This window comes from Aquarana catesbeiana, linkage group LG10 (assembly GCF_042186555.1).
Source record: "Aquarana catesbeiana isolate 2022-GZ linkage group LG10, ASM4218655v1, whole genome shotgun sequence".
Lineage (NCBI taxonomy): Eukaryota > Metazoa > Chordata > Amphibia > Anura > Ranidae > Aquarana > Aquarana catesbeiana.
In genome coordinates, this window is record NC_133333.1 from 11,058,383 (window position 1) to 11,080,458 (window position 22,076).

The window sequence follows — 22,076 nt, forward strand, 5'->3', positions numbered from 1 at the left end:
TGGTATTTGATCACCTCTGCGGTTTTTATTTTTTGCGCTATAAACAAAAAAAGAGCGACAATTTTGAAAAGAAAGAGCAATATTTTTTACTTTTTGCTATAATAAATATCCCCCAAAAATATATAAAAAAACTAATTTCTTTCTCAGTTTAGGCCGATATGTATTCTTCTACATATTTTTGGTAAAAAAAACAAAAAAAACGCAATAAGCATAATTGATTGGTTTGCGCAAAAGTTATAGCATCTACGAAATAGGGGATAGATTTATGGCATTTTTATTATAAATTTTTTTTTTTAAATAGTATTGGGCGTCGATCTGTGATTTTTATCACGAATGTGACATTATGGCGGACACATCGGACACTTTTGACACTATTTTGGGACCGTTGTCATTTATACAGCGATCAGTGCTATAAAAATGCACTGATTACTGTGTAAATGACACTGGCAGGGAAGGAGTTAAACACTTGGGGGCGATCGAGGGGTTAAGTGTGTCCTAGGGAGTGATTCTAACGGTGGGGGGGGGGGGGGCTTCCACTGACATGACAGCGATCACTGCTCCCGATGACAGGGAGCAGTAGATCTCTGTCCTGTCACTAGGCAGAACGGGGAAATGCCTTGTTTACATAGGCATCTCCCCGTTCTTCCACTCCGTGACACCATCGTAAACATCCCTTGTAATAGGAATATGCCCAGTGAGATGTGGGGTCAATAAGAATCCACATCTCACCTCTAGGCTGGGAAGCCTGAAAAAATAAAAAATAAAAAAAAAACGATCTCGGCTTCCGGCGCCGTTTGTTTGAATGCAGAGGCCCGGCGTGACGTCATAACATCGCGCCCGGCCTCCGAACGATCATAGAGACTCCTGCGACCATTTGGTCTGCCGGAAATCTCTATGGTAAACATCCGGGGGCCGGCAGGATCCTGTCTCCGACTCACCGATGGAAGCGGTGAGTCGGTAGAAGCACCGGAGGGCGGCGGGAGGGGAGGGCGACGGGACGCCCCGTAAGAACGATCAAGCGCTGGAACAGCCGATATCTGAATGATGCCTGTAGCACACCTCCCAACTTTTTGAGATGGGAATGAGGGACACCTATCAGCAAAAGTAGGCAGGCATAGGACACACCCCTTGCCACGCCCCCTTAAAGGAGAATTGTACAAAAAAAAACAAGATTTGGTTAAACCCACAAGTGCTTTTTTTTTTACCACTACTATTCCTTTATATTGGCTTTTGGAATTTACAAATGCAGCAATTTAGAAATGAGATGAAAGGTTTAGTGCTGGGAAACACTTTTTGATAGATAAAAAGTGCATTTTATATACAATGATATAGATCAGACCAAAATGAGGGACAAATGAGGAGGAATGAGGGACAGAGGGACATTGCTCCAAATCAGGGACAGTCCCTCCAAATCAGGGACAGTTGGGAGCTATGCTGTAGCTGCACCCGTCGTTCATTCAGATATCACGGCACAAAGTCAAGGACGTCGTATGACGGCCGGCGGGCGGGAAATGGTTTTTAAAGTATTTCTGAGACCAAAACTTTTTCATTTTTCTGACACTTTCCTTTTTTCCATCCAAAACTTAAACAAGTATCCCCCACTAGAGATAATCTATAATTTTTCATTTCCTGTGAATGGGAAGGAACATCTGAAGAACTCTGGAACGTTCAGCAGTGATGAAGCTGAGAGCCGTCCACAATTCCTACCTGGTCACGGTAAGTTCCTCGATCTCCACTTTTATACTCTGATGTCGCTCGTTGCTGTAAATCCAGGTGGTCTCGGGAAGAGCGGAGCGCTCCTTAATGCTCGTGTACTCGTCCGGCATCTCCGTCTTAGGCAGTAGCGGTGCGAATAGCGTATGGTCCTCGCTGACCACTGACAGAGCCTCCTGTGTAGACAAGGGGGGTCAATCACCTTTTATATGGGTTTTGGATTACGACTATTGCATGTAATATCACTGAAAGGGAACATATTGTTTTTATCTTCTTTATTCTGAAAAATAAAAATAAAATTGTTCATTCCATACTGTATATAAACGACCTCAGACATGAAATACAAACAAAGAATATCTCTCTATAAAGTGTACTTGTCTCAGTCCAGAGCACTAAGTGTCATTTATGTCTGCTGCCTCCTTCCTCTGCTAAGTTTTCCTGACACCAAGAGAAAAAAGGTGACAGGGGAGGGATCTGTGATTGATAGCCTCAGCTCTGTTCCTGTGTGCTCTGGGGGGGGGTTGGCTTTCTTCCCTCCAATCAGCTTTCAGAGCTCTCCTCACTGAGCTCTGCAAAGTGTAATTTCAGCTCTCTGCCCCCCTTTTTTTAAAGGGGTTGTAAAGGTTCGGGATTTTTTTTTTAACAAACATGTCACACTTATCTCCGCTGTGCACTTGTGCACAGAGTGCCCCCAATCCTCCTCTTCTGGGGTCCCTCCGCGACGCTCCAGGCTCCTCCTCTTCTCGAGCTCCCTGTCGGAGAAGTGATCTCCTATGGGATGCGCCCCCCGTGCTCTGCTGCTGCGTCTGTTGGCACAGACAGCAGGACTCGGCTCCACCCCACGCCCCCGGGCGCCCACGTCATTGGATTTGATTGACAGCAGCGGGAGCCAATGGCTGCGCTGCTATCAATCTATCCAATCGGGACATGAAACACACTGTCCGGAGCTGGTGTGCTCATTCCCGTCACGGAAATTACGGGGCTCAGGTAATTATAAGGGGAGGGGGGTTGGGGTCACTGCTGCAGTAAAGAAGGTTTTTCACCTTAATGCGTAGAATGCATTAACCACTTCAGCCCCGGAAGATTTTACCCCCCTTCCTGAATAGAGCATTTTTTGCGATTCGGCACTGCGTCACTTTAGCTGACAATTGCGCGGTCGTGCGACATTGCAACCAAACAAAATTGACGTCCTTTTTTTCCCCACAAGTAGAGCTTTCTTTTGGTGGTATTTGATCACCTCTGCGTTTTTTTGGTTTTTTTTGCGCTATAAACAAAACAAGGCCGTCAATTTTGAAAAAAAAAGCAATATTTTTTACTTTTTGCTATAATAAAATCCCCAAAAAATATCTAGAAAAACAAATTTCTTCCACAGTTTAGGCCGATATGTATTCTTCTACATATTTTTGCTAAAAAAAAACCCCAAAAAACTCAATAAGCGTATATTGATTGGTTTGCGCAAAAGTTATAGCGTCTACAAAATAGGGGATAGATTTATGGCAATTTTATTATTCTTTTTTTTTTTACTAGTAATGGCGGCGATCTGCGATTTTTATTTCGGGACCGCGACATGGCGGACACATCGGACACTTTTGACACTATTTTGGGACCATTGTCATTTATACAGCGATAAGAGCTACAACTAGCCACTGATTACTGTATAAATGACACTGGCAGGGAAGGGGTTAAACACGAGGGGGCGATCAAGGGGTTAAGTGTGTCCTAGGGAGGTGTTCTAACTGTAGGGGGGATGGGCTCAATACAACATGACAGAGATCACTGCTCCCGATAACAGGGAGCAGTGGATCTCTGTGGTGTTGCTAGGCAGAACAGGGAAATGTCTTGTTTACATAGGCATCCCCTCGTTCTGCCTCTCCTCACCGCAATCGCGGGCCACCGGCGAACATCGAGTTCGCGGGACGGGCGGTGCGCAGCAGGCGTGCGTGCGCCCGATAGGCGGCAAATTCAAAGGCCCGTACAGGTACGCCCATTTGCCTGCCTTTGCCATACATCTGTGTGCGGCGGTCGTCAAGTGGTTAAACAAACATGTAATACTTACCTCCACTGTGCAGTTGGTTTTGCACAGAGTGGCCCCGATCCTCCTCTTCTGGGGTCCCGCCGCTGCGCTCCTGGCTCCTCCTCTTCTTGAGTGCCCCGTCGGAGAAGCGCTCTCCTATGGGACGCGCGGGCGGAGAGCCCAACCCTATGAGTACTGGATATACCAATGATTCTGTAAACATATGGGGACTAAGAGAGGGCGTGAGGGACGTCTCATTGTTTCAGTCTCTGGGTATTATGTTTTAGGGGGCCTGTCCGGCGTCCAGCACCGGCCTGGAAGTAGATTGTGATTTATGAACTGGCAGAGACCCTTGGAAGTCGGGCCAGCATGCCTACATGCGTGTAAATTTAGAGGGATCATCGCGCGCCACACTGATGATGTCATATAATTGGCTCTGTCAAGTGGCGTTGGCTCCGTCACCAATAAATGGGAGGTCAATAAGCCACAACTCAAGCAACCCCTAGAAACCTCTGGAGGAACTTTATAGTTCCATGGAACCCTGGTTGAGAATGTCCATTATAAACAACTGTGCTCCTCCAACTTTGTGGTAACAGTTTGGTGAAGGACCTTTTCTGTTCCAGCATGACTGTGCCCCTGTGTACAAAGACATCACCATAAAGACATGGCGTGACCAGTTTGGCGTGGAGGAACTCAAGTGGACTGCACAGAGCCCTGACCTCAACCCCACTGAACACCTTTGGGATGAATTGGAGTGAGTCAGGTCTTCTCAACCACCATCGCCATTAATACATTGTTTGAGGAGTTTGGTGTGGAGGAACTTGAGTGTCCTGCACAGAGCCCTGACCTCAACCTTACTGAACACCTTTGGGATAAATCCATATGCCGAGCATCAGTACCCGACCTTACAGATGTTCTAATTGGACACAAATTCCCACAGAATCCCTCAAAATTTTTGTAGGTAGCCTTTAGAGAAGAGTGGAGCCAGCTTTATAAAGACATGGTTTGATGAGCTTGGTGTGCAGGAACTTGAGTGGTCTCAACCCTACTGAACACCTTAGGGATAAATTTGAATGTCAATGGTGAGCCAGGTCTTTTTTTTTTTTTTATTGGTACCCAACACATGAGCCAGGTCTTCTCATCCAACATCCGTACCTGACCTTACAGATGTTCTTTTGTCGAATTGGACACATATTACCACAGAAACCCTCCAGATTTTTGTGGGAAGTCTTTAGAGAAGAGTGGAGCCAGACATGGTTCAATGAGTCCTGACCTCAACCCTTCTGAACACCTTAGGGATGAATTGGAACCCTGGGAGCGTGGATGCTCTTGACATCATTGACCTATTTTAGGCATATGGCCATAATAGGTCAATGTCATTGATCTAGTATGGCCATATTTGGTCAATGATGTCACAGGCATCCCCGGCCCTTTGCATACAAGCAACTGCTGGATGGGGAATCTCCCACCTCATTGGCCCATTAACGACAGATAACTTCTGGGTATCGACCAAACCCAAGCTCATACCTAGTATAGAGATTGTCCTGTATAGAGCCCTGACTTCAACCCTACTGATTGACTTTGGGATGAATTGGAATGCTAATTGTTTTATCCTGGTCTTTTTTCTTGGTGCCCAACCTAAGGCCCAACACATTCAACATCAGCAATTGACCTCACAAACGTTGTTTTGGATATCAGGGGTTCTAGCCTACCTCTTTGCTTCCAGCTTTGTGGAAACATTCATGGAAAGGTCCCTTATAGTTATGGTTTAACCAATTTGGTGTGGAGGAACTCGAATGTCCTGCACAGAGCCCTGACCTCAACCCTATTGAACATCCTTGGGATGAATTGGAACGCCGATTGTGGGATAGGTCTTTTTTTCTTGGTGCCCAACATGAGGCCCAATACATCCAATATCAATAACTGACCACACAAATGTTCATTTGGATATCAGGGGTTCTAGGCTCTGCACTTCCAACCTCGTGGCAATGGTCTTGTAAAGGTCCCTTTCAGTTCCAGTATGACTGTGTACAAAGTCAATTTCATAAAGATATGGTTTAACCAGTTTGGTGTGGAGGAAATCAAGTGTCCTGTAGAGAGCCCCAACACTACTGAACACCTTTGGGATGAATTGAAAGGCCGATTGTAAGCCAGATCTTCTCATCCAACATCAGTTCCTGACCTCACAAATTCCTGCAGACACCCTCCAAAATCTTTGGGAAGCCTTCCCAGAAGAGTGGAGGGTGTTATAGCTGCCAAGGTGGGCAACTTCATATTAATGGCCATGGTTTTGAAATGGGATGTCCAACATGCTCATATAGTCGTGATGGTTGGGTGTCCATACAGTGGAGAACCAATAAGTTCCACCAAAGAGTTGAGTTACTCCTCATCCACCAATCAGCATCAGACTTTCTCTGAAAGTTTAACCCTAATTGGTGAGCATGTGGAAATAAATCCCATTCTCAGAAAGAACGCCTTGATACATAGGACCCTCTGGAAGCAATAAACTAACTAGGTGGCTTACACTGTAACTTATTTTCTCACAGCGGTCGGTCGTTATGTGCAGATCTGCATTTCTGTATCGGATACACCATGGTGGAAACGCAGCAAAGTGAGCAAGTAAAATGTGAAAGGTTCATTGAAGATTTCTCACAGGTAGGTGTTGCAATAAGAAGATTAGGAGATGGGTACTTCCTGAAGTACATCAAAGTTCTCCTTTTAAACTCTTGATAAAGATCACTTTAGTGAAGCTTTGCTGCCCTGCCCAGCAGACCGGTGAAATACACAGCAGCACACTGGCATAGTGGTTAGCATTTCTGAGCTGCAGCACTGGGGTCCTTGGTTCAATTCCCAACCTGCATGGAGTTTGCATGTGCTCCCTATGCTTGTCTGGGTTTCCTCCAACACTCCAAAGACATGCTGGTAGGTTAACTGGCCAGCCACATGGAGTTTGCATGTTCTCCACCTGCTTGCATGGGTTTCCTCCATGCTGCTAGGCTAATTGGCCTCAGTCTAAACTGGCCCATGCATGTAAGGTAGGTACCTTAGATTGCCATCGCCTTGAGGGCAGGGACTGATATAAATGTATATAAATTGTTGGTGCAATAAATACACCTTGTAACATTTTGTGCAGATACAGGATATTGCTCCATCAATACTAGATTACCCAAGACAGCGTTGCCCAACACCCCTCACCAGATGAATACAGACTCCAGCCGATGCACTGGGAATCTTCTTACAAAAAAAAACAAAAAACAGCGGAATCCAAGAACAGTCTTCTTCATTAAATTGGTTGTAAACCTCAGACATGAAATGCAAACAAAGCATATCCCTCTATAGTGTGTTCTCAATCCAGAGCACGAAGTGTCATTTCTGTCTGCTGCCTCCTTCCTCTCACTTCTGAGAAGTTTTCCTGACACCAAGAGAAAAAAGGTGACAGGGGAAGGAGCTTCAGCACACAGCCTCAGCTCTGTTCCTGTTTGAAGGGGGGTGGGGGGGTGGGGGGTCCCTTCCCTGCCCTCCAATCAGCTCTCAGAGCTCTCCTCACTGAGCTCCGCAGTGTGTAATTTCAGTTGTCCACCCCCTTTTTTTCTGAAAGCTAAGAAAATCTGTAAGTTATGCACTTTAAATAGCTCTGTAGAGAAGAGAAGACTGCAGATAAACAGGTAAAACTCAAAAACTTTCATCTAAATATTTTCTTCGATAGCCATAAAGGATAAAAAGTTCACTTTGAGTGCACACAATGCCTTTTCAAACCCCAATATTACCTTGTAAAAGTAGAAGTGACATCATCACTGTGCTAGATGTAGACTGGGCAGAGAGCAGAGCTGTGGGAGCGACTTAGCAGGCTCCACCCACTACAGGAGGGGGGGTGGAGACAAGACCAGTCCCCTGCGAAAAGGAGAGAGAACAAAGCTGTGGGGAGGGACCCAGCAGGCTCCACCCATTACAGAAAACTACAGGAGGGGGCGGAGACAAGACCAGTCACCTGGCAAAAAGGGGAGAGAGCAGAGCTGTGGGAGGACCCAGCAGGCTCCACCCACTACAGCAGGGGGTGGAGACAAGACCGGTCACCCTGCGAAAAGAAGAAAGAGCAGAGTTGTGGGAGGGACCCAGCAGGCTCCACCCACTACAGAAAAATACAGGAGGGGCGGAGACAAGACCAGTCACCCTGCACAAGGAGAGAGAGCAGCAGTGAGCGGTCTTTATTACAGGAAGTCTCACGCTGGATTACTGCACAGATCTGGAGGAAATACACAAAGCACACAGAGATTCCAGAAGAATTCACATGACGAATGGATTCAGGGAATATTTTTTTAGCCTGGAGTTTAGGTTGAAAGTACGTGAAAAGTAAAAGATTGGAGCGGAGGCTATGTGGGGCTGCAGGTTGGGTATATAATACACTGTACTAGTGAAAGAAGCCTCGTATTCCATCCTAGGACTTTAAAAACGACCACTTGCCTTATCAAGGAGGCCATATTGTGTGGGTGGTCAGGGACTGGCCACAAGCCATTACAGGTCCTCTTATTTTTAGAGTTTATCAGTAAAGAATTTCATCATCTTCCATTCCCCCCTATCCGTCCTTATCTTCTTCAGCCGGACCAGCAAGTGTTGGATTTTTATCACCCGCCCTTATCTGCGTTATCTGCCTTCATTTCCCAACAGCTAACGGGATTGTCTTATCCCTAATTGTATCACTAATGTGACATGATCCCCAGCTCCAGGAGGTATGAGGGATGAAAAGCCAGCCTGGTATGGAGTTAAAGTCGATGAGAACCCCCAAATAGATGACATTTATTTAGCTAAAGCTACATCTCTGTGCCGCTGATCTCCTGCAGTCTCTTTGCAGCCACTTCAAGGCTACATGGCCTCCAGGGATGGCTGCATGGCATTTCTCAGGGCAGGTTTCCTAATGGTGACAGCCAAGGACCATGCCTGTGCTAAAGTGGCCACTTGTAGTCTTCATTTGAAATCTGTGAGACAAGGTGACAACCTAACTGGGCTGGGCAGGGTACGGACAAGGGGTGTGCAGGAGGGGAAGCCTCCCAGGGCACAGTGGTGGTGAGGAGGAAAGACCCAGGACCCAAAACCCAGGACCCAGGATCCAGGACCCAGGACTCGAGACCGAGGACCTAGCACTCAAGGCCGAGGACCCAGGACTCGAGACCGTGGACCTAGCACTCAAGGCCGAGGACCCAGGACTCAAGACCCAGGACCCAGGACTCAAGATCCAGGACCCAGGACTCAAGACCCAGGACCCAGGACTCAAAACCCAGGACCCAAGACCCAAGACCCAAGACCCAGGACTCAAGACCCAAGACTCAAGACCAAGGATCCAGGATCCAGGACTCAAGACCAAGGATCCAGGATCCAGGACTCAAGACCGAGGATCCAGGACAAAAAACCCAGGACCCAGGAATAAAGACCCAGGACTCAAGACCCAGGATCCAGGACTCAAGACCCAGGATTCAGGATCCAGGACTCAAGACCCAGAACAACCCCAACTACCTTCAAGTTGCCCCATTGGGAATCTTAAATCATGCTTTAGTGAGGCAGATGAAGGTTTTTTATTTTTTACAAACTCTTGAAACATGTTGGTTTGCCCCTGACCAGGGGCGTTGCCAGGTCTACAAAAGATCTGGGGCTAGAGCCCATAGCAGCATAGTAAAGAAAGTCATACGCTTGGGCGGGCATACACATGTATATACAGTAATATACGTGTGTGTGTATATATATCCCCAGAGAGCCCCCCACTTACATCAGGGTCCCCAGAGAGCCCCTTACATCAGGGTCCCCAGAGAGCCCCCCTTACATCAGGGTCCCCAGAGAGCCCCCCCCTTACATCAGGGTCCCCAGAGAGCCTCCTCCTTACATCAGAGTCCTCAGAGAGCCTCCCCCTTTCATCAGGGTACCCAGAGGGCCCCCCACTTACATCAGGGTTCTCAGAGAGCCCCCCTTACATTAGGATCCCCAGAGAGCCTCCCCCTTAAATCTAGGTCCCTAGAAAGCCTCTGCCTTAAAATCAGGGTCCCCAGAGAGCCTCTCCCTTACATCAGGGTCCCCAGAGAGCCTCCTCCTTACATCAGAGTCCTCAGAGAGCCTCCCCCTTTCATCAGGGTACCCAGAGGGCCCCCCACTTACATCAGGGTTCTCAGAGAGCCCCCCTTACATTAGGATCCCCAGAGAGCCTCCCCCTTAAATCTAGGTCCCTAGAAAGCCTCTGCCTTAAAATCAGGGTCCCCAGAGAGCCTCTCCCTTGCATCAGGGTCCCCAGAGAGCCCCCCACTTACATAAGGGTCCCCAGAGAGCCTCCCCTCCCCTTGGGGACCCCTGCAGAGACTCAGGGCTATTGGCCCCAGATTCGGGGCTATAGCCCCAAAAGCCACCCCCTAGCGAAGTCCCTGCCCCTGACAATTTTATATATGATATCACTTTGGACTTTTACATGTGGAGTGACACTTCTAAACTTTCATTCCATATTTTTCCTGTGGACCAATCACGGAGGTCACCACCTGGATTTTGCAAAACTCAACATAATGCAGTCCTTGATTTCAGGGGGCCCCAGAGCAGCAAGCCGGCAGGATGGACTGGTTGTACTTACTGGCAGCTATTCTTTCTCAGAGAATAGGTGCAGGAAATCCCCCTTTTCCAAGTCAGCCCTGGTCTCCGCCCCTACCCACCTCCGAGCACCGTTCCTTGGTTCCACCCCCTACCCACCTCCCAAGACCACCCCTTTTAGGGAATGCAGCAGCATGTAACATTTGTGGTATTAACTAATTTGTATAGAACTTTTTAATGATAACAAGAAAAGCAATAAAATAGATCCCTGCAGCCAGCAAAAATAGGTCCCCCCAGCAACATTAGATCTCCCCGCAGCCAGCATCAATAGACCCCCCCCAGGCAACAATGGACCACCTACAACAAAATACCACCTGCCTCCCTCAGCAACAATAAACCAAACCACCGTCTATTAAGGGCGCACAGGTGCCGCCCCCCCATCCATGCATCCGGCCCCTTTCAGGACACCGATGGCATTAATTCCAATGCGGGGGGGGGGTTGAAGCACCAATTAGAGCCAGAGGCTCTAATTGGCTTCAAAATAGGGTGGGCTCGGGGTGCAGAAAATGCGCTCGGAGCCCACCCAGGTGTGGGAGAATAGCGAATGAATATTTGCTATTCTCACACTGAAACTCCTCTCCCCCAATCAGGAAGCGGGTCTGAGATCCGTTTCCCGATTGGCTGAAAGGAGAAGCATTCTGATTGGCTGCCGAGCAGAGGAAGGAGAAGCTGCTCGTGATGCCTGCCACCGTGATGTCCGTGGAGGAGAGCAGGGGAAGCTTCCCGTGATTGTCCGCCACGGGTGGGGTAGGTGCACCGACCGATTGACCAACCCAACCCAGGGGAGGCAGTTGTGGGTGCATTGTTTGCCGCCCCCCCCCCAAAAAATTACCACCAGCCGCCACTGCCCCCGGCAGCAACAACAGATCTTTCAGCAGCCAGTAACAATAGACTCCTCCCTCAACAGTAGATCCTTCCCAGCAACAATAGATCCCCTGCCAGTAACAACAGACCTCCCCAGCAACAACAGATCCCCCCTGCTAAAATAGATCCCCTCTAGTGACAATAGATCCCCCAGCAGCTAACATCAACAGACCCAACACCCCCAGCACCTCTCACCATAACATACATTCAGTGCTGGAGGTGCCAGAACTGCCCTCCCCCGCGCTCCCGCTGAAAAAAAAACAGTAACCATAGTTTTATTTTTGGCCGCTCAGCTCAGATCGGTCACAGAGGACCTCATAGGAAGCTGAACCACATCTCAACTCTGGAAAGTTTTGCAAAGTCCATTTTGGTGTTTTAAAAACCACACGTGAGCTCCTCCCATCCAAACATCCGTCATAATCAACAGGAATGAAATGCAACATTGTACCTGGGAAATGAAATCTGATCACCTTCCATCACTTTCAGAGATAAAAATGATACAATGAAGCTTCTTATTAACTGTAATGGAATACATGTGAAAATGTTCCTACACCCCCTCTTAGGTCCCATTCAGACTTCGCGATTTGGAATGGCCGTGATTCTGGTTGCAATTCAAAATCATCCTTCAATGGCACCACAAATGCGATTCTGACAGGATCGCGTGGCAATCGTGATAAACCGCGCCTTTAAAAAAAAAAAAAAATCGCATAAAGCGTGTCACCCGAAAAGGAGCAGGAGCTTCTTTTCCAGCAACAAATCATTCAAGTGAATGAGCTGGCCCTATAAGACACGCAGAACTGACAATCGCACTTTAAAAATGGCGTTCCCGCTAATCGATATGTGAATGGGGCCTAAGGCTTGGTTCACACCTATAGGTGCGACTAAGTGCAGGCCTGTTTCTGGGTGTTATCACAAATCACATGTAGGGCAGCTCATTCATTTTAACTGCCCTTCGCTCGAGAAACGCGGGAAAGTAGTCCCAGGCTCTTTTCCAATAATGTGCCGCACTGAACTGCATGGTGCTTCGGCACCCCGTGGTATGGAATGTGTAAAGATGTGGTATGTTTGCAGAAGCATGAATGAAGGAGGATGACCTCAAGCCAGGAAATGGGGCGGGGCTCTGTCTGCTGCAGCTTCTAATGCACATTGTGACATGCTCACAGTGTGCAGTGAAATCAGAGGAAGCCATTTCAGTCAAGGAGAAGAGGACTGTGCAAGACTGAAGGGAAGGCCGGAGGTCGGCTATCAAGGTATTCTCCCTTAACCACTTGCTGACCGGGCTTTAGCCCAATGGCGGCGACAGTGCGGTAGTCCAGTTCTGGAAGTCCTTAATATGATGGCCTCCTATAATGGCCTCCTATATGGTCCATTGCTGGGCGCAGGCGGCGCGCTCTGTGTTTGCCAAACACAGACTGGAGAAAAGAGCCAATCAGCAGCTCTTTACCACGTGATTCAATCACAGCTGAACACGATGTCAACAGAAGCCAGTTACCGGCTCTCTTCACCACTCCTTCCCACACTGTCAACGTGTGGAGGAGAGGAGAAGAGAGCCGATAATCAGCTCCTGCCAAAGTGCTGCCACTTAGTGCCCACCACTGCTGCCAATCAGTGCCCACCACTGCTGCCAATCAGTGCCCACCAGTGTCTCCTCATCAATGTCACCTATCAATGCCGCCTACCCGTGCCCATCAGTGTCGCCTACCAGTGCTCATCAGTGCCGCCTATCAGTGCCCATCAGTGCAGCCTCATCAGTGCCCATCAATGTCACCTCATCAGTGCCTCCTCATCAGTGCCTCCTCATCAGTGCAGCCTCATCAGTGCCCATCAGTACCCATCAGTGCCACCTATCAGTGCCTCCTCATCAGTGCTCATCAGTGCAGCCTCATCAGTGCCCATAAGTACCCATCAATGCCACCTCATCAGTGCCTTCTCATCAGTGCCCATCAGTGCCGCCTATCAGTGCCCATCAGTGCAGCCTCATCAGTGCCCATTATTGCAACCTCATCACTGACTCCTCATCAGTGCTCATCAGTGCAGCCTCATCAGTGCCCATAAGTACCCATCAATGCCACCTCATCAGTGCCTTCTCATCAGTGCCCATCAGTGCAGCCTCATCAGTGCCCATTATTGCCACCTCATCAGTGCCTCCTCATCAGTGCTCATCAGTGCAGCCTCATCAGTGCCCATCAGTACCCATCAATGCCACCTCATCAGTGCCCATCAGTGCCACCTATCAGTGCCTCCTCATCAGTGCTCATCAGTGCAGCCTCATCAGTGCCCATAAGTACCCATCAATGCCACCTCATCAGTGCCTTCTCATCAGTGCCCATCAGTGCTGCCTATTAGTGCCTCCTCAGCGCCGCTTATCAGTGCCTCCTCATCAGTGCTGCCTCATCTGTGCAGCTTATCAGTGCCTGTCAGTGAAGGAGAAAAATTACCCGTTTGCAAAATTTTATAACAAAACTATGGAAAAGTTGTTTTTTTTTTCCAAAATGTTCGGCCTTATTCATTTATTTAGCAACAAATAAAAAAACCCAGTGGTGATTAAATACCACCAAAAGAAAGCTCTATTTGTGTGAATAAAGTGATAAAAATTTCATTTGGGTAAAGTGTTGCATAACCGCGCAATTGTCATTCAAAATGTAAGTGTGCTGAAAGCTAAAAATTGGCCTGGGCAGGAAGGGGGGTAAAAGCGGCGATTAGGCAAGTGGTTAATTAGCACAGTCCAGCCATAGACGGTCCTTGGAAGTGGCTGTTGAAGATGGTGGCCCTCTGGCAGGGTGAAGGACTGCATCACCGAATAGCGTGACGTGTGAGAAGAGTCGATGGTGTCGCAGATAAAGGAGGTTCTCTCTATTCTCTATAAACAGGAAGCGCTTTGTAACCACAAAAGATCTTCAATGCAGAAACCCAAATCTAGCGAATGTCACCCAGTCCCAACGATGGTCCTAATCTCCCCCTCCACCGGCTCGGGTCACTTCCTCTCTGCCACCCATTCAACATCTCCAATGGGGGGGGGAGGGGCGGGGGATTTAAAGGGTCACAACTGGCACCATGTTTCACATTAAGTGAAAAAATTTGCAAAGATTGTATCAACTTTGAGAAGTTTTGTTTTTTTTTTCCTATCTTATAAACTTCTGAACTGTTGTGAACTGTATGAACTCTTATTATTTCAAATGTCACTTTGTATGGGCGGCGGGGGCGCTGAGAATTAAAGGAGATCTCTGGCCCAACTGTTAGAACATTTAAAGCTGAACTCCGGGCACAAAAGCCTTTCACGTAAATATATTTCTCCATAGTCACAATGGATATAAATCCACTTTGTGGGCACCAAACGCCTTTGCAAACCCAGATATAAAAGTAGCAGTGACATCATCACTGGGCTGTACATGGCCTGTGCAAAGAGCAGAGCTGTGGGTGGGGCCCAGCAGGCTCCACCCACTACAGAAAAATGACAGGAGTGGGTGGAGACAAGACCAGTTACTCTGCACAAGAAAAGGAAAGATAGAGAGCAGAGCTTTGGGAGGGGCCCAGCAGGCTCCATCTACTACCAGGGCAGGTGCTACTACTAGAAGAACTAGGCAGCTGTCTAGGGCGCACTGCCACCTAGGGCGCAGCCAGGGCCAGTGCCACATTCCTCTCCTGTCACCTCTTTATCCCTGATGGATGTCACCTCTAGACCCGCCATCCCCCCCCCACACATCGGTGCACCTGCACACAGCGGAAGTGAGCTAAGTTCTCGGCACTGGACAAGGTCATTCACTGGATGATGGTGGTCACCACTCGCTGCAGCTGAAGCCAGCCCAAAGTAGGGTTGCCACCTCATCCCTTTAAACCCAAACACATATGAATTACACGGGTTCTGAGACTAATTTAATGCGGATAAGGCACCAAGTGAGTTTAATTACCACCTTAATCAGCCACAGAACCCTTGTAATTATTATGTGTTCTGGTTTAAAGGGATGAGGTGGCAACTTTAGCCCAAAGCCATGATCGTCGCCTATCATCGCCAGCCAGCATGGAGCTTGGGGTGAAGATGTTGGTGTGGCCAGTCTGTAGGAGTGTATCGGAGGAGGAGAGGGAATGTCCGCTACGGTGGACTGAGCAAGGGCTGCAAGCCGAGATGGAGGAGTTCAGGCGCAGGGTGGAGAGGCAGCTGGAGGATGTGCTGAGCCTGGCGGGGCCCCTCTCCCATCATTGACCTGTGGTGTGAGAACCGGAGGCATGCGGGAGCAGGTGGAAGCACTGAGCCAGGTGGCGGGACTGAGCGGGGACTCCACAAATGCGTGGCTCGCTGGGTCTGGCAAGGCAGCTTAGGTCAGTTCAATGAAGGGGCAACACATATCACGGGGGGGGGGGGGGGGGGTACAGTGTATACAGGGCAGTGTGTGCAGGAAGGGGGGCCGTGTGTGCAGGAAGGCAGGGGGGCAGTGTTTACAGGAAGGTAGGGGGGCAGGGTTTGCAGGAAGGGGGGCAGTGTGTACAGGAAGGCACGGGGGCAGTGTGTACAGAAAGGCAGGGGGGCAGTGTGTACAGAAAGGCAGGGGGGCAGTGTGTACAGAAAGGCAGGGGGGCAGTGTGTACAGAAAGGCAGGGAGGCAGTGTGTACAGAAAGGCACGGGGGCGGTGTGTACAGAAAGGAAGGGGGGCGGTGTGTACAGAAAGGCAGGGGGGCAGTGTGTGCAGAAAGGCAGGGGGGCAGTGTGTGCAGGAAGGCAGGGGGCAGTGTGTGCAGGAAGGCAGGGGGGCAGTGTGTGCAGGAAGGGGGCAGTGTGTACAGGAAGGCAGGGGGGGCAGTGTGTGCAGGAAGGCAGGGGGGCAGTGTGTGCAGAAAGGGGGCAGTGTGTACAGAAAGGCAGGGGGGCAGTGTGTACAGAAAGGCAGGGGGGCAGTGTGTGCAGGAAGGCAAGGGGGCAGTGTGTACAGAAAGGCAGGGGGGCAGTGTGTGCAGAAAGGCAGGGGGGCAGTGTGTGCAGAAAGGCAGGGGGGCAGTGTGTACAGAAAGGCAGGGGGGCAGTGTGTGCAGGAAGGCAGGGGGGCAGTGTGTACAGAAAGGCAGGGGGGCAGTGTGTGCAGGAAGGCAGGGGGGCAGTGTGTGCAGGAAGGCAGGGGGGCAGTGTGTACAGGAAGGGGGGCACTGTGTCCTTGAAGGCAGGGAGCAGTGTGTGCAGGAGGGCAGGGGGGCAGTGTGTGCAGGAAGGAGGGCAGTGTGTACAGGAAGGGTGCAGTGTGTGCAGGAAGGCAGGGGGCAGTGTGTGCAGGAGGGCAGGGGGGCAGTGTGTGCAGGAAGGAGGGCAGCGTGTACAGGAAGGGTGCAGTGTGTGCAGGAAGGCAGGGGGGCAGTGTGTGCCGGAAGGGGGCAGTGTGTACAGGAAGGGGAGCAGTGTGTACAGGAAGGGAGGGAGGCAGTGTGTGCAGGAAGGCAGGGGGCAGTATGTGCAGGAAGGGGGGCAGTGTGTACAGGAAGGGGGGCAGAGTGTACAGGAAGGGAGGGGGCAGAGTGTGCAGGAAGGGAGGGAGGCAGTGTGTGCAGGAAGGGAGGGGGCAGTATGTGCAGGAAGGGGGGCAGTGTGTACAGGAAGGGGGGCAGAGTGTACAGGAAGGGAGGGGGCAGAGTGTGCAGGAAGGGAGGGCGGCAGTGTGTGCAGGAAGGGAGGGGGCAGTATGTGCAGGAAGGGGGGCAGTGTGTACAGGAAGGGGGGTCAGTGTGTGCAGGAAGGGGGGGCAGTGTGTGCAGGAAGGGGGTGTGCAGGAAAGGGGGGCAGTGTGTACAGGGGGCAGTGTAAGGTTAAAGGGGGGCAGTGTGTATAGGAAGGGGGTTTAAGGTTAAAGGTTGGGGGGGGGGGTTGCAAGCAGCTGGTCTTGCCTAGGGTGCAAAATAGTCTAGCACTCGCCCTGCCTACTACAGAAAATGACAGGAGGGGGTGGAGACAAGACCAGTCACTCTTCACAAAGAGTGACATCATGCTAGGCTGGCCAATCAAAATGGCAGAAAGTTCCCGCGCTACTTGTGACTTTCATGCGACTTGACTGCCATAGACTGCAATACGAACTCTCGAAAGCCGCATCTTCATGTTATCAATGTGACAGTTGTGCAACAGTCAAAGTCAAGGTCACACCTATCCAAAGATGCAATGTAAATTGCAATGGACTTTAAAAACGACTTTGGAGTCGAATCAAAACATAGATGACGGGCCCGTTAAGTCGCGGATGTGTGAGGATTATTTTTGGAGAATAAGGATTTCATTTAGTGACGGTTTCTGCTCACCAGGGGCCACCACCTGAACCAGAGACCCGGACCACCTGTACAGCCACCCATGTGCACCGCTGAAATAGTTTCCCAGGTTCTGCCAGTTAATCAGACTAAATCCACCCAAACCCATCACCAGACACGAGAGTCTCCCACAACGAAAATCTCATCAACCACAGAGGACCTCCACCCAGACTCCACCCTGGGAGCACAGATAGAAGAATCTGATTCTCAACTGTGCCAGTAACTGACAGAGATTAGGAGAGCGACGAAAAACTATCTCAGACGTGGGAGGAAATGTAAACCGAAACCCAGAGAAGCTTTACAACAGGTTCATGTCATTGCAAAGATCATCTTCTAAAACCTGCATCTTTCATTAGAATTGTCCCTGGTGATCCTGTCATGAAGGTCCTTGTTCAGGCACTTCCTGTTATAGGGTGACAACGCTCTGCGCCTGCCTCCTGATTGTTCTCCTGCGTTGTCACCTTTTGCTCTGGATTTTCAATGAAGGCTACACGTGGCTGATTCTAAACAAAATGACACAAGCCTGGTCTACTATTCTCACCATCACCCACCATTCCATAGATGCCAAATGTTCAGTCTCTCCGACTGCTGACTAGCCCGATGATTCTGTGTCCTGGGATCACAACATCACCCTTATATGAGCTACTGAGCATACTCCGAATATAACTGAGGGGATCATGGCCGCAAATGGGTGGATCCCATATATTTAGGGTCAAGATTGTACCAGAGAGTGTGACCACCCGGTAAGTGGGCATGGGTGAGGTTAAAGTGTCCCAGAAATTGGGATTAACACACCTGCTTTGCCCATTATGAGGAGTTCCCACCATCCCTGTGCTGAGTTCCCGGGTCTGTACACCTGCTGTGCCCATTATGAGGGGTTCTCACCATCCCTGTGCTGAGTTCCCGGGTCTGTACACCTGCTGTGCCCATTATGAAGAGTTCCCACTATCCCTGTGCTGAGTTCCCGGGTCTGTAAATTCACTGTGCCCATTATGAAGGGTTCCCACCATCCCTGTGCTGAGTTCCCGGGTCTGTACACCCGCTGTGTCCATTATGAGGGGTTCCCACCATCCCTGTGCTGAGTTCCTGGGTCTGTACACCCGCTGTGCCCATTATGAGGGGTTCCCACCATCCCTGTGCTGAGTTCCCGGGTCTGTACACCTACTGTGCCCATTATGGGGGTGTTCCCACCATCCCTGTGCTGAGTTCCTGGGTCTGTACACCCGCCGTGCCCAGTATAAGGGGTTGCCTCCATCAAATTCCCCCTCCTAACACAATTCCACCCCCTCTATCATATCACCTCTTCTAGCACAAATCCTCATCCTCCAATCCTCTTCCAGCACCCCCCCTCCCCTCAAATTTCCACTCCAAGAACAATTCCTATCCCCTGCTGCCCCCTAAATTCCCCCTCCCAACACAAATGCTCCCCCCCCCAATCTCCTTGCAGTGCCGCCCCACCTCCCATGATACCACAGTGCCCCAGGGCAGTGGCCCCTCCTGCACCCCCCCCCCCCCCCCCATCCCAGTCCTGTTTGCAGTGTATAGATTTTATTATTTGTAGTATATTATTCAGCCCAGAGTTGAGCTTTGAATGCAGTTCGGCATGCCTTATGTGCGATCACACAGCAGTGTCTGCTTTCTGCAAGGTAGATTTTGCAGCTCCTTACAATAAATATTTCAGCGCGAGCTGGAAATGGTGTCAGAATAAAGTTCAGTTTTAGTATTTCTCATCAGAGATGATATTTTTTTACTGAGAACGACTTCCTTTATTCAAGGGAAGAGACAGTTTCTCAGCAAATTGCTGACTGTGCAACCAATGAGGGCCCTTGGCTGCTTACCAACCCAACACCCCGCACACCAAATACTGACACTTGTAGATACGCCGGCCGTATAATTCTTCTATCTCTTCTAGACTCCATTCTGAGAACTTTTACTGTATATTATAGAGAATAAACGGGGAGGAGCCGGGAACAAAACATGCGCTTTTAGGTGCCGCTGTTTTAGTGCCATAGCATGCCAGCGCCAAGAATAACGTGACACCTAAAGGAGAAAATATCAACCTCCTGGTCAGGGGAAAAAAAAAAAATCATGTTTCATAGTTTGTTATAAAATTTTGCAAACGGGTAATTTTTCTCCTTCATTGATATTCGCTGATGAGACTACACTGATGGGCACTGATGGGCTGCATTGGCACGGATAAGGCGACACTGATAGGCACTGATGGGCCCTGATGGGTACTGATGGGCTGCATTGGCACAGATAAGGCGACACCGATAGGCACTGATGGGCACTGATGGGCTGCATTGGCACAGATAAGGCGACACTGATGGGCACTGGTAGGTGGCACTTATGGGCAGCACTGGTGATGAGGCACTGATTGGTGACATTTATAGGTGGCACTGTGGGCACTGATAGGCAACACTGTGGGCACTGATAGGTGGCGCTGCTGGGCACAGAAGCCACTGCAGAGACACTCCACGATCGGGACTGATGTCCCTCTCACAGCCGCCGGTGACGGGCTTACGATTACCGGCTCTGTTTACGTCACATGATCAGCTGTCATTGGCTGACAGCTGGTCACGTGGTAAGGGCTCGGGATCGACTCCTTACTCCGATCTGTGATCAGCCGAGTCTCATAGACTCGCTGATCACAGAGCGCGCCAAGCACGGAGCTGGTTAAAAATGATTATTTAAATCAAATCCACCCTGCACAGGACAGATCCCCGTTCTGTCACTGCAGGGAATGATCGCGGGTGGCCGGTGGACCTTCGAGTCCGCCGGACCCGCTGATTGGCTCCCCCCCTCCCCTCCGCTGGCCAATAGGAGCGCGCGCACGCCCAGGAAAGTGAGTTCCCAGACGTACAGACTGCGGCGATTCACAAGATCCTGCCACCTGGCCGCGTTTTATTGAAGGCGGCTGGTCGGCAAGCGGTTAAAATACACCCATGATAAAAAAAACGATAGACCCTTTATTTCTTTGTAAGTGGGCAAACCTACAAAATCTGCAGGGATCAAATCGTTATTCCCCCCCCCCCCCCCCCCCACTGTACAACACTTATCACAGAGCACAGAACTCATATACCTGACAACAAAGAGCACACGTATGACATTTATCATAGATAACCCAATGCACAGAACATGGTGCAGAGCAGGGATATGCAATTAGTGGACCTCCAGCTGTTGCAAAACTACAAGTCCCATCATGCCTCTGGGTGTCATGCTTGCGGCTATCAGAGTCTCGCTATGCCTCGTGGGACTTGTAGTCCTGCAACAGCTGGAAGTCCGCAAATTGCATATCCCTGATATAGAGAGACATAGCTCCCAACTTTTTGAGATGGGAATGAGGGACACCTATCAGCAAAAGTATGCAGGCATAGGACACACCCCTTGGCCACGCCCCTTAAAGGCCGTCGGAGTCTTGCTATGCCTCATGGGACTTGTAGTCCTGCAACAGCTGGAAGTCCGCTAATTGCATATCCCTGGTATAGACGAGAAACACACCTCCCAACTTTTTGACATGGGAAAGAGGGACACCCAGGGGCGGACTGACCATTCGGTCACTCGGTCGCCGACCGAGGGCCCGACGTCAGGAGGAGGAAAAAAGCCGCCCGCCGCACCGCACGAAAACCCGTCCTCCCGGTCGCCGCGGCCAGCCCGCTGCCAGAGCAGACCTCGGCTTAGGATGAGAGAGGCTCTGTCAGCATGGAGGGGCGGGGCAGGGAGCTCCACTGACGTAGTCTGAGTCTGTATAGAGCGTCTCTCCTGCACTTCTGAGAGCTCCGCTCTGGACCACAAAAATCCCCGCCCCTTCAGACGAAAGCCCCGCCCCCTTCAGATGAAAGCCCCGCCCCCTACTGACAAAAGCCCCGCCCCCGGACCTCTGAGAGCGGGAGGTGAGCCCGACTGGTCAGGTAGGTCCTTCTGCCTACCGTATATACCCGGCCTGTAGACCCCTTTTTTTTTTGCTAAAGCATCCCTGGAAATGTTGTTTATCCCCCTGTATAGCTGTGCATTGCTGAAAGTTTGAATTTTAAAACTGGCTACCTGGTCATCTCCTGTAGTCTCATCCTCAGTCTGGTTAACTCCTATAGTCGCATTCGCAGTCTGGTTATCTCCTGTTGTCGCATTCGCAGTCTCTGGTTATCTCCTGTAGTCGCATTCACAGTCTCTGGTTATCTCCTGTAGTCGCATTCGCAGTCTGGTCATTTCCTGTAGTCGCATTCGCAGTCTGGTCATTTCCTGTAGTCGCATTCGCAGTCTATGGTTATCTCCTGTAGTCACATTCGCAGTCTCTGGTTATTTCCTGTAGTTGCATTCGCAGTCTCTGGTTATTTAATGTAGTCGCATTCGCAGTCTCTGGTTACTTCCTGTAGTTGCATTCGCAATCTGGTTATTTCCTGTAGTTGCATTCGCAGTCTGGTTACTTCCTGTAGTTGCATTCGCAATCTGGTTATTTCCTGTAGTCGCATTCGCAGTCTGGTTACTTCCTGTAGTCGCATTCGCAGTCTGGTTATTTCCTGTAGTCGCATTCGCAGTCTCTGGTTATTTCTTGTAGTCGCATTCGCAGTCTGGTTACTTCCTGTAGTCGCATTC

General features: G+C 50.0%; 1 protein-coding gene across 3 annotated transcripts in view; it reads right to left on the reverse strand.

Annotated features, from left to right (window-relative positions):
- Positions 1-22,076, reverse strand: part of LOC141110319 (Friend leukemia integration 1 transcription factor-like) — a 77,963-nt gene that overhangs the window by 18,155 nt on the left and 37,732 nt on the right. For all 3 annotated transcript variants that reach the window (XM_073601619.1, XM_073601618.1, XM_073601617.1), the window contains exon 2: positions 1,708-1,889. In XM_073601619.1, coding sequence (XP_073457720.1) covers positions 1,708-1,889 — 182 coding nt within the window. The remainder of the gene's footprint in view (positions 1-1,707; positions 1,890-22,076) is intronic.